Genomic DNA, 13881 nt, shown 5'->3' with positions numbered 1-13881 from the left:
TCACCACAAATCCCATACCAAGGCGCCGTTTTCAATCCCGCTTCACCGCCACTGCAATTTCCTAACTCACTTTACCTTCAACAAAATTTATTTGGTCAAAACCAAAATTTACAACAAAATCTTTTCCCTACTTTTGCTTCGATGCAACAAACAACCAACCATCGCCTACAACCAACCAACCATCGCCTACAATACAACCATCGGTTCAAGTGGAAGCGGGAGGTAGTAAGAGAGGGAAAGGGAAAAGAAAATCGAAAGGGAAATCGATAGCGGTTGAAACAGAAAATGCAGACGTTCCACAATGGTGGACACTAGAGGAGGAATATGCTTTGACGGCGGCTTGGTGTGCTACTTCAAAAGACGAACTCCGCGGAAATGGAATGAAAAAAGGATCTTATTGGGGGGCGGTGCTCGATAAGTTTCACGCTCTTTTAAAGAAAAATCCGTATCGCAACAATGACATGTTGAGCAACAAATAGGGTCAAATAACTAAGCGGTGCAACAAATTCAACGGTATTTACAACCGGCTTGAGGCGCAACAGCAAAGCGGAACCAACGATTTCGATTTGTTCAAATCTGCTAAGGAACAATATCGGGTCGAAATGGGACATGTTTTCGACTTTGAAAAATCATGGGAGTTGTTGCGAGCGAATCCAAGGTGGAATAAAACGCCTACATCGTCGGGGGTTCAATCCAAAAGGTCTCGCAATTCGAGCTCGGTCGACGTGTCGGACGCACGGACTCACATCGACCTAAACGCCGACACCGATGAGATCCCGGATGATATCGAGGAGATATCCCCACCACGACGACCGCCCGGACGCGACAAAGCGAGGCGCGCTGCAAGGTATGCGATGGAGGTTGAGGCGAAAGCAAAAGAGGCGGCAGAAATGAGAGCGAAATCTGATGAGCACTATTTGTTAATAAAAGAAAAAAATGACTTGAAACGTCGTCATTTGGAGTTCCTAGAAAGGCAGGCACGGGAGAAGCAGGAGCAAAAAGATAGAGAGCTAATGACACAACAATTGTCAATTCTTCGGACTAGCGAGGAGAGTTTGGCGCCTCAAGATCTAGCGGTGCTACAAGCCATGAATGATCAAATTAGAAAGAAGTATTTGAGTTAATTAGGATTTTAGGAGTAATTTGAATGATATTTTAGTTATGATTTTAGGTTTAAAATTATGTTTTTTTTAATTGTAATCGTAATTTTAGATTTTAAATATTATGTCTTTTTTTTTTTTTAAATTTTATGTTTTATAAAAATATATTCATGTTAGTGATTAAAAAAAACACAAAAAGGAAAAAAACGAAAAAGTAAAAATAAAAATATCAAATTCGAAAAAAAAAATAAAAAAAAAGAATATTTATTCTCAAAAAGTTGGTGTTGAATCTTGTTGCCAATTTCCCTACTTGGTGTTATAACATCATTTGCTTATGTGACATGTGAGGTGACACAACTTGATATTGCATATTGTTGCCCCACGCCGATTGCTCTAAGAAAAATGTGGTAGCTAAGATGAAAAAATAAAAAATAAAAAAAATGACAAACATAAAAAAAAAAAATGATGCAACAGTATGGCTAAAGGTTCTCCCTTCAGCCTTACTGGAGAGCTCTACAGGTCCAAACCGCATTGTACGGTCGTATTTAATCCCCGGTCCGGTCCAATCGGTCGTACAAAATCAAGTGTTTGGGTTTCGCCTATGCGTTTCCTTCTTCTCCCCCCGATAATCATCCAAACCAAAATCTTCAACCTGATTGTTCGAAACTTCAATCTAACGAATGGGGCCTCCTGTCAGACCGAACAAGCAGTCCTTCGGTACTGCTAATGCTATTGGGAAGCAAAACCTATTCGAATCATCATCGGATGCCATGTTTAACAATCTATGGGTTGGCAATTTGGCCGCCGACGTTACAGATTCAAATTTGAGGAATCTATTTGAGAAACACGGTGCCGTTGATAGCGTTACCTGTTATCCGTCAAGGAGCTACGCCTTTGTCAACATGAAGCGTCCGGAGGATGCAAAAAGGGCCAAAGAGTCCCTTCAAGGCTTTGTTTTACGTGGGAGCGCGCTGAAGATTGATTTTGCCAAACCGGTTTGTATCGCCTCATTAGGTTTTCGTGGTTGTTCTTTCTTATTAATTTTTCGAGGAATGTTATTATATACGGATCCAAGTTTTGTATATGCTTTATTGATATATAGTTCGCACACAACAATTATCGTCTTTCAAAATCTCTTAATAACGCTAAATTTGAACAGGGAAAGGGAAATTTAACCGCGATGTTAGGGCTTCGTCTAGGGTTTCATGAAGATTTTTTTTTTCTCAAAAACAAACCATCAGTATGAAATTTTTATACGGTTTAAGATACAAAATAGGGATTAGAGAACACATTCAAACACTAGTGAAATAGTTTGATATAGTATCAGTTGAACAACACTCTATGAAGTGGATTTATAGGCTATAGCCAATTAAATCAGGACAATATTGCCTTTGTTTGCTATCTGACATTCTAGGCAGATCATATATTCGTATTATTCACAATCTGGCGCTATTAGTTTTACCCAATTTCTCAAATTTACAACATACTCTGTTGCACGATTTTGATAGAACTGGTGTTGGGATAGGATGCCCTCACCAATTTTATTTCTCCCTTGGAATCGATCAACTTGATCAATATTAAACCAATAACATTATGTTACTAATCCTGGTAAACTAATACAAAGAATTCCCATGGATTAGATATCTAGCAGCCTTTTGGCTCTGAGAACATATGTGCGATGATGAAGGAATAACATGATTATCTTTACCTTACTTAAACTTCTCACCTAAGTAATAAAAAGTGATGGGGTTTCAAGCCTTCATAAGTCCAAAGACGTAATCTACTATCTGTCAAAGGGTTCTGCTCATTATTTGACATCTAAGCAAGTTCTTTTTCATACAATCATGGAGGCATAACTGCAATACAAGGTAGACAGTTTAGTTGAATTAAGGCCCACCAAGAACTAAATGTTTAACTTGCAATCTAAATATCATTTAAATATCCTCACAAATCCCTGGCTAAACCAGAGGGGTCTACAATTTATACACTAAAGAGTAGATATTAATCACCTATATTCTTCTTAAAGTCGAGCAAATAAAGTTCTGTGTTTGATTTTTATTAAAAGAATCAACCAAAGAGTTCTTCTCTAGAAGGTGCTTATCTGACCGGGGTAAATGTTTGAACTAGTTGTTTTTAAAAGACAAGTATTAAAATAATATGCAATCATATTCAAGCGCTTCCTCATATCACTTGGAGAACTCCAGTTTTCTGGATCCCATATCTCATAACACATGGATATCTTGTTAGGGCCGCTTAATAGGACACATAGGCTTCCAACCAAATATGAAATAAAAGAGATTAGTTGGGTTTAAACTTGTAACCAGATGAAGAAACTATGCGACCTAATATTCGTTAGCCAATTATGAAATTCAATTAAGGTCAATTTGAAAAATGTTCTGCTCAAACTGAAATACACTTTTTCTTTGTTTTTATCATGTTGCTTTTAGCCTTATTTAAAACAAGCAAACGTTGTTATACACTTGAACACAAACTAGGTACCTATGATTATTTTTCCAATCTTATAGAAACTTAAAAAGTTGGGGGGTATTAGAAATCAATTTACAACCTTTTTCTGAGTTGACTGGGATGTTGAATTATGGATGAAATTGCAAATTGCTAGTCGACTTTACCTCCCATTTGAGTTGTGCTCGTCATTTCGCCTGTCTCAACTCTCAACTTGGAAGTAATTTCTCAAACCCTTTGTGTAATTGTACTGATGGAAAAGGAAAATTTGTCATTTTAAAAAGTAATTACCTTTTTATATATATATATATATATATATATATATATTAAGTTATTCAAATAAACTGTGTAATGTGTCAGCACGCACCCCGCTTAGCTAGAACGTCACTCAACTGCCTAGCTTATAATTACAAATTTCTTCAAGTTAACAATTAAAGCTGCTGGGGTTTTTATTCTTTTCAAATGATTTTTTCTATGCAAATGTGATAATGTGATATAGCAACATCCAATTTGTAAGAATCGTTCACCTTTATCCTTTTGTTGTCAATTGAAGCAATTCCCAGTGGGTTGTGACTTTGTTTGTATGATTGACCTTTTTATCAACAATATTTAAGCTTTCTTGTTGGACTACAAAACAAACTCCTAAAGTCCAACAAACGAACCAAATAGTTAAATACAACTTAATTTGGGACATGATCATTTTCCAGTTTCCTTTATACTGTAAACTGTTAAGTCTCTTTTAATCTTGTTCCCATTTTCTGAACTATATAAGTCCCAGTTAATCTTGTAGCTGTATAGTTATATTCTGAAGTACATATGTTTGATTTATCTATATTAACATCTATTTTATGCCATGTTGGTTTGGTGGCCCAACCTTTTTCCATGTAAGTTAATTTTATATATAAATAATTTGTTTATTAAATACAAACCCTTCTTAGGTGAATGATAATCGCTTTAATTAGTACACAACTGTTATCATCTTCTCTTTTCTTGTCACCAGAACGTATACCATGCGAAGTGTTACTCAACTTGTTACTTCTACTTAGTTTGTTGATTTCAAATCATAGCCACTACACATTTTTATTCTGCTTTTGAGGGCTTGTTAGAGGGTTCAATCGACTTCCCATATTTTAAAAATCTGTATAGTATCAAAGTTATCAATAACATTGTGATCAAATTATTGACGTTATATCATTATGTTTTATCAAACAGTTTTTTCTATTAGATAATTCATATGATCAGTTTTATAAGCTCTTGACATTTAGATTTTTCATTGTTGAACAATCATTTTATATTCAGCACTCATTCTACACAGAGGATTAAAATGATAATTTTCTATCATTGATACTTTTTATTCTGCGTACTTATCAAACAATACACACAGAGGGTAAAAATGATTCATTGCTATACAGTGTCTACTCTCAAATGCTAGTTCCTGAACGTAATCTACCCTCTTGAAAACATAGAGAAAAAACTCAATTAGGATGCCGTATCATTTGAACATAATCAGCAAAATAACAAGCCTAAAAATATAGTAGTGGTTTCAGCTTTTTGATGTTTGCTTGAAAATATACCAGTCTTTTATAGGTATTTAGGCTCACCTTTTTCTCCATGTTATTTTAGCTCTGAGTCTAGTATTTATCTTATTGGCAGGCTAAACCCTGCAAGAGTCTGTGGGTAAGTGGCATCAGCAGTTCCACTACCAAGGAAGATCTAGAGGAAGAATTTTCCAAATTTGGTAAATTTGAGGATTTTAAATTCCTAAGAGATAAGAACACAGCATACATTGATTATTCCAGACTAGAGGATGCATCAAAGGCTCTTAAAATGATGCATGGCAAGAAAAGAGGGGGATCTGTCATTCGTGTCGACTATCTAAGATCTCAACCCAAAAGAGTAAGCCATTGGTTCAAACTCCTCTGAAGTAAATACTAATGAATATTGTTAAAAAAATTGGAATGTAAGGGTAAAATGGTCATTTAGTTTTGTTGAGATGGTTTTATTCAGTCTAGAAAAGAAAAGTCTTTTATCTACACAACACTTTATCCATACAGACTTCATTGCCCATTCAACCACTTCACCCATACAGGACTTAATGGGGATTGTTACATTTCCACATATAAGTAACAATCCCTACCCTTTTAACAATATTCAAAAAAAAAAAAAGGAAAACAGGAAAGGAGCTTTTGTGGGTGTAGGGTATGCTCAACATGTATTGCATATTTTATCCTGTTTTGACTATGGCCTCCATATATGATATAACAGGACCAGGGTCCTGATTTCCGTGATGCAAAGGAAGGACAGCATTTCAGAAGTATGGTTCCACATGATTCACCATGGTTTCCACCAGATAGTGTTAAAAATTACCCTGATTCTTCATATTATGGTCCAAAAAGGCAACAGGTTATAACCTAGTTCTATTTATGCCCTTTTTGCATTTCTACAAAACTAAGGATATGATAGCATCTTTCTGTTTTTGCATTTTTGTTTATTGCAATTATGGGGTATTTATTTTTACATTTAGTCCAGTAACGGGGTATTTTTTTTTCTTCCAATAATGGGGTATTTTGGTCTTTTAATAAAAGAAAAAAAGAATGGAATTGAGTACCTTTCAGGAATTGTAATTTACAACCAAGCACAAAATGGAATGGAATCTCACATGAATTCTAATTTACATAATTTGTGGTGTTTTTACAGCATAATATATTGGGCATGGAAGGTCGAAAAGGAGACGGAGAGCAAGCAAGTAACGTTTTGGTAATATCATATCCTCCCATCGTTCACATTGACGAACAAATGTTACACAATGCCATGATTTTATTCGGTGAGATTGACGATATCACAAGCTTTCCTTCAAGACATCATTATCTTGTTGAATTCCGAAGCATAGAAGAGGCACAACTCGCTAAAGACGGACTTCAAGGCCGTTTGTTTAACGACCCCAGAATCTCAATCACGTTTGCAACCAATGACCAAACACCAAACAAAGATATTCCTGGATTCCACCCTCATGGAATCTTTAACGAACCACCACCACCACACTTGGATGCATATGTATTAATGCCAAATAGGCCTTATGTAGGAGGAGGACCTTTTGTCCCTCCAGACACCTTTGATCCTCCAGAGTTTCCTATGAGTATGAATATGAATCCAATGGGTGTCGGTGTTCCTAACTGGAGAAGATCTTCTCCTAATCCGTCTCCTGGTCCCGGGACATGGGATGTATTTGATGGAACCCATTTGCATAGGGAACCTAAAAGACTAAGAACTGAGGGTAATATACCTTTGAGAGATATGAACGATCAGGATCCATATGGTGGTGGTGGTGGTAGACATGCAAGTCATCCTGGTTGTGACTATATTTGGCGAGGCGTTATTGCTAAAGGTGGAACTCCTGTTTGTCATGCCCGTTGTGTTCCTATTAGAGACTGGATTGGATATGAGATGTAAGTGATTTTTCTTTATCTCTTATTCAGTAAAAATACTTGTTGGCTTGTCTCTTCTCTACATATATATATATATATATATATATATATATATATATATATATATATATTAAGATGAAACAAGTAGTTTCAAAAAGAAGGGTTTAGTATGATGGAATGGAATGGAATGGAATGAACTATTCTGTAAGGAATGTGATTCCTTCCATTCTGTTGATTTATATTCCTTCACTAGGGGCTGTTTTTATTTCATGTAAACTTTACAACATTCCATTATTTTAATTAAATTATGGTTTTATTTTTAAACAATCTATATGAAAATTCATTCCAACCAAACATGCTCATGAAACATAATGACTCATTCCATTACCTTGATTCTTCTATTATTCATTACATCCATCCAAACAGACCCTTGGTTAAGGTTTGCATACTGTTTTTGGAAGTAACTTGAAAGGAATTGGATTCTGTCATTCGTTTGGTTAGGGCAGGAAGCGGATTGGAATTCAATAATGAAAATGGAATAATCTTTAATTTTTTTACACTTGTTGATTTCAAAACCCATATATACGTAATGAGTAGGGTATTTTGGTTTTTTATATAAAAAAAAAAGAATGAAATTGAATTTCTGAATGGTGAGGCTCATCAAACATGGAATCTGAATTCTGTTCATTTGGCAACCAAACCAAACATTCACCATGAATGAAATCTTGAATTCCATTTCCATGAACCAAACATATTCCTATAAAAAAAGAAAAAATCACATTTATAATGAATTTTGACCCTGCAGCCCAGAAGTGGTTAATTGCTCGGCAAGAACAGGATTAGATATGCTAGCAAAGCACTACACAGACGCAATCGGTTTCGATATCGTTTTCTTCTTGCCGGATAGTGAAGAAGACTTTGCTTCATATACAGAATTCGTACGTTATTTAGGTGACAGAAACCGGGCCGGGGTTGCTAAATTCGATGACGGAACTACCCTTTTCCTGGTCCCACCTTCCGATTTCCTTTCCAATGTTTTAAACGTTTCCGGCCCCGAACGTCTCTATGGAGTTATCCTCAAGTTCCCCCAACCACCACCACCTCAATACATCGATAAGCAGCAGATCCCTCCTCAAAATGACTACAATGTAAACATGCCAGGTGGCGGGGAGAAGCTGCTCCAAATTGATTATAGCGGTGTCCCACTCCCACATGAAGACTTAAAGTCACCCGCTCCTCCACCACAACCACAACCACAACCGTTATCTAGATCTACGCCGCCCAGGCTCTCTTTAACACCTGAACTTATCGCGACTCTCGCTTCTTTGGCCAAAGGAAAGTTTAATGGTGGCCAACAGCAACCTTCCGCCACGTCAGCATCAGCATCAGCATCAGCATCAGCATCAGAGAGACCATGGGAATATGAACCTGAACCTAGTGGACGTTTAATGCAACAAGCTCATGCTCAGCCACAAGTTCCACCGGGTTACGGAGGTCAAGATGTGAATTTCACCATGCCACAAGGGCAATCTGGTCAATTTGCAGTTCCAAGCCAGCAGCAATATGTACCCAACTTCCCGTATGGATTTGAGCAGAAGCCGGATGCTTTAAGTCAGGTTTATGGTGGTGGTGGTAACGTTTATCAGCCACAAAGTATGGGAGGTGAACAAAAGACGGATGGGCCCTTGGGAAGTCAGATTTATGGTGGTAATGTTTACCAACCACAAAATATGGGAGGAGGTGAGAACTCTGGTGGTGGTGGTGGTGTGCAGCTACCGGAGCAAATGCAGCAGCTTCAGTCTGCACTATATGCAGCGAGTCAACAGCAACCGGTGGCTGATTTTGATGCCGATAAAAACGAGAGATATCAGTCAACACTGCAGTTTGCTACCAATCTCCTCCTCAAAATACATCAGCAGCAGCCGGGGCAAGGTAGTGGTGCTGGTGGTTCTCTTCACTGAGACTCAGGTATTATTATCAATCCCATATATATATATATATATATATATATATATATATATATATATATATATATATATATATATATTTTATTATCATAAATGAAAATGACTTTTACTAATTGACTTAGAGTCTAAGATTTTATTTGATTTTTTCATCAAGGCCCCCGTTTGTGTTTGTGTTTGTGTTTGTTACACTTGGGGGACAAAAATTGCAAGTTTTTGTCTTGCCCAAAAGGGTTTCATGATCCCTCACACACTTGTCCTGTCATGTAACAAATGCATCCATCTTTGTGTATGCTTTCTCCTTTTTGTGGATGTAGTTTATAAACTAGGTTTGGAGACAGGAGTATGCTGGGTTTTTTTTAGGAAGTCAATTGACCATACATGCTATCTATGTGTGCATTTTAAGGTTAGTTAATTTGGAATAGATTAGTTTTGAACTCATAACCGATTTTAAAGCATATCCATCCTACAACGGCTTTTCTAGTTCATTACCACCTTGTGTACATGAAATCAGATATTCAAATAGAGGACCATCCGTTCAAGCGATTTGTCTTTGTATTGGTTATGGCCATATATATATATATGTGTGCGTTTATCGACATTTTTTCTTGTAGTTTTTATTTTCACTATGATGGATACATCAATAGGCGATTTAACAATTTCATTAAAAATACCATGATAAACGTCATCTTTTTGTCAATAGGTGAATAATAATTTTGTTCAAAATACCAAGATAAACAAGGATATATGTTTGTTTCATGTATCTATATGTATATACAATCTAAAAGATACATTTGGAGTCGGTCGTATACAGTAGAAGAAGCTAAAAGATTATCTTTGATTCGATGATGGACAACATAATCTCCCCCTTTCGATGCTTTGGCAAGTAATCTTATGTAACATAATTAGTTTATCAATAAAATATGCTTTCTCGGATGCAAAAAGTAGATAACAAAATACAAATTCAACATCAACCAACACCATTAATAATTATTACATATATGCTTTCTTACTTTTAAATTGGTGATCGCCTTCAATTTATCCCGTGTATTGCAAATCGTGCATCTCATCGAACAATCTTTGTGGTAAGAAGGTGAGAAGTTGTCTGCGAGACATGTTCGTGGACCTCATGGTTGACACCTGGCGATGAATAGAAAACCGGCAATGAAGAGGCTTAAATTATTAAAATTTGTGTATTATTACATAGAGAATTCTTAACAAACGTCTTCATATAATTCTAGCAAATACACATGTCAATCGCTAGATCTAAACTACTAATGTTTGCACAATTTATATATCATAAATATGGCGACAAGCTTTTTAATTTTTTCTTAAGAAAAATATGTGTATTTTTGAAAAAAGTCATTCAAAATACCGATGGTATCATGAATTTAAATATTTGTCTAATGTACAAACGTGTAAGTGATACAAAGTCAAAACGTTGGGAGTATATAAATTATTGACATCATTGTGTAAATAAAGCATTTTTATAAATGGCTAACATGATTGTGTACTTAATGTGAAGTTGTAGGGTGAGATGGGGTTCAATCATTTCGTTTTGATACGATCAATGAATGTGGTGCATTTGGCATATCTTGGTTTGGACGAGGTCATGTATATTGTTTCTTTGCGGAGTTGGCTTGGTTGGAAGATGGTGCGTTTGTTTTTCTTTCTATTTTAGGAGTCGATTTTCCGTCAACATCTTTTCTATTACACTCGTAACAAAGTAACTTTGTCGAAGAAATAGGTATGGCTTATGATAGCTCTTTTTAAACCATGCGCACAAAATGGGCTATGAACTTATTGATTTTGGTTTATGCTAAAAAACTTTGAGCTTTTTAGAATTGAAACTTAATGAATTATCAATATGTGCTTGATTAAAATGTTGTAGGAGAAGTAAATGTGTTATTCAGCTAGCTCATACCCTCGAGGGGCATTATCTAAGATGTAAGTTACGTACACATATATGTTAAACTCGCTAGCATAAAAGGCGATTATACATACATTAATACAACACACACATGTATATATGTATGATGGCTGATGACTTTCTAATGTATATCAAAACAACACAATTTATTGAAATTATATAACAAATGATATTTGTCTTCTTTTCATTCACAAATCTAAATTCAAAATTTTGCATCTATATAGAACAGAACCAGAGATAAATCTCATAAAACATTGGCTTTTAACGGTAATTGTCTTGATATTATTTATTAAATTAAAAATCATCGTACGAGTGACATGACAAATGAGCAACAAGCTTATGAGGTAGCCTCTACTTCCGAGTATAAACCCCAACCACCAAACCTAATGGGTAAGGAAACAATTCGCCACTGTATGTCACCAAAGAAAAGGCCACCACAGACCACAATGTCCTCAATCGCCTCACGCAACCCATTGTCAAAGAATATTGCCGCCTCCTCCATGTGAACGGGTTGGCACGTCCTCAACCCAAAGAAAAGCTTAGCAATACTAGACCGAAGCAGAAGGAGCTCACTCTGGGGTCAGGCAATTATGGAAGAAGGCGCATCAAATTCACAGTGTTTTCGGCTCTCTTTATGGTTAAGCTGCTAATGAAACTAGCATCTCTACTAACAGCCCCCCCCCCCCCCCCCCCCAAGAAGTTTCACCCGCAAAGGCGGCCCCCTGATGCCAGCCGGGAATAACCTACCGCGTAGCTTCCTACCATCACACGAGGGCTAAAAGAGCTCGGTTTTCTTGATATTCAGCTGAAGGCCCAATTTTGGGTCAATCACCGTAATGATGTCCAACGCTTTGGCCACCTCCTCCGAATCTCCAATAAGTGTGCCATCATCAATGTACCATGCATGGAGAAGAAGCTTGCAATTGTCTCTAATATTATGCAAGAGCGGGTGCAACACAAATACAAAGAAAAGTGGCCCCAAAAGGTCTCCTTGCTGAACCCCAGTAGTGGACCAAATATGTTATTTTTCAAACGCTAGCCTCTTAAATACATTATTTCTCATCCCTTTCAATTTTGGTATAATTTGTTAAGATTTTAAATGCAACATGCTATGTATTTTTTTTATTTGTGATGTTAGCCTATTAAATGTCTTTGTAAATGACATTATCATTTTAATGTGGTAACTTTTGAATTTTGAATTTTTGATATTATATACTTAATTTGTCAATTTAAATATAACGTTAAAATGTAAAAAAAAAAAAATTCAAAATATAAATACACTTAAAAGAAAATCCAAACATTATTTTTTAAGTAGTTAAAAAAAATTAAATGCATTTCTAAATGTAAAACCGTAGTACCAAATTAACTAAAAAAGTTATTCAAAAACTTTTTTTTATAATCATGAAAATTTTCCAAAAAAATAGCTTTAAAAGTAATAGTAAAAGTTAAAAAAAATAATATTAAATTAAAAATTATTGTTATCTTAAAAACCAAAAACAATATTTGACATTTGAAATAATCATAATGATCAAAATTGAATAGTTGGATAAAAAGATTATTTTTAAATTAATTTAACATTGACAATAGTTTAAATAAAAACAAATCAAATATTATATTTAATTTTATTTATGTGCAAATGGAAAAAAACTAATCAAATATTATATTTAATTTTATTTATGTGCAAATGGCTAGTAGAAGTCATTGGATAATATGGTTTCAATATATGTCTATCTAAGATAATTAATGATATCAATAATTAAAAATAACTCTAATTTAAAAATTAAATTTAGTTTTTTTTTCAAATGTAATATATGTGTAGAGAGGATTGAGATTATATGATTTTAAGTCTTAACAGATGTCTATATTATCATATAGTTCAACAATATTACAATGTCTTATATCAAATTAATATAAAATTTAGACAAATTTCGTGGTTGGTCTTGTGGTTAGCCCTCCCTATGTAGGCCGAGATCAATCCCTCACAATCCTCATTTTACATTTTCTAAATTCCTTCATTTATCTCGAGGAAACTAGATCAAGCATCTTCAAACTTCTTACATTTCATCTCAAAGAAACAACTTCAAACGTCATACAATCAAAACATTCCCAGGAAAACCATTCTTAGAGTTGATCCTTAAAGATTATTGTAAGTTTTCTTATTTAATATAGTGTTTTTACAACACATTCATGTTAGTTCATCTCGTTCACACACATTATTATGTGTTAAAAACTCATAGGATACGACTACCTTCAAGTGTTCCAAACCTGAAGATTTCACCATCACGTCTTTATCCTACCATAATCACACTCAAGGTGAGTTCATACCCCTACACTTTTCAAGATTATTCTATGTTTTAGTATGTGTGTGTGTGTGTGTGTGGGGGGGGGGGGGTACAAGTAAAACACAAGAGAACTTGTGTTGAAATACTAAATACTAAATACATTTTTACTACCTTTTTGAACAAAAGTGCTAAACTCCTGAAACAGTTTTACGTCCAAACTTGTGAACTTTCCATACAAAGTTTTACTAAAAACACAAAGTTAGGAAAAACGAGCACAAATACGATATATTATTCTTACAAATATATATATATATATATATATATATATATATATATATATATATATATATATATATAGGGTACAAATCCGATTACGATAATAAACTATATAAGTATAGTTTATAAGACTTAAATACTTCTGTAATATGTTGAACAAAAATGTATAACTATATAAAATACATATATAATTATTTCATTCCATATTACTTTTATCATAGTAAAATGATAACATTACACACAAAGGTTTTTCATGTCAACAATGCATTTTTATAAACTATAATAAGTATAGTTTATAGGGCATTTTCACTAGTTTACCCTCTCGGGACAATGAAATGAATATTTAAAGGTATAATTATTTTACACTATGTAACTACTATGGAAGAGTAATGCATTCATTTACAAGAAAAATGGGTTTTCAGTACACGTAAACCGGTTAAT

General features: G+C 34.8%; 1 protein-coding gene across 2 annotated transcripts; it reads left to right on the top strand.

The window, feature by feature from the left end:
• Positions 1-1596: 1596 nt before the first annotated feature.
• Positions 1597-10802, top strand: FPA (RNA binding protein). 2 transcript variants are annotated; one of them, XM_079078364.1, is made up of 6 exons: positions 1597-2095; positions 5217-5459; positions 5829-5966; positions 6261-7009; positions 7794-8956; positions 10484-10802. In XM_079078364.1, exons 1-5 carry the CDS (start codon positions 1781-1783, stop codon positions 8947-8949), a joined length of 2601 nt encoding a protein of 866 aa, XP_078934490.1. In that variant the 5' UTR covers positions 1597-1780; the 3' UTR covers positions 8950-8956; positions 10484-10802. The 2 variants fall into 2 exon arrangements, with proteins under 2 accessions (XP_078934490.1, XP_078934489.1); XM_079078363.1 differs by having other exon boundaries at positions 1598-2095; positions 10478-10802.
• Positions 10803-13881: the final 3079 nt, after the last annotated feature.

Source organism: Lactuca virosa, chromosome 2 (genome assembly GCF_052849685.1).
Source record: "Lactuca virosa cultivar CGN04683 chromosome 2, Lactuca_virosa_CGN04683_v6, whole genome shotgun sequence".
Taxonomy (NCBI): Eukaryota; Viridiplantae; Streptophyta; class Magnoliopsida; order Asterales; family Asteraceae; genus Lactuca; species Lactuca virosa.
Note: the sequence above shows the minus strand (reverse complement) of the source record. Positions and strands in the feature narration are given on the sequence as shown.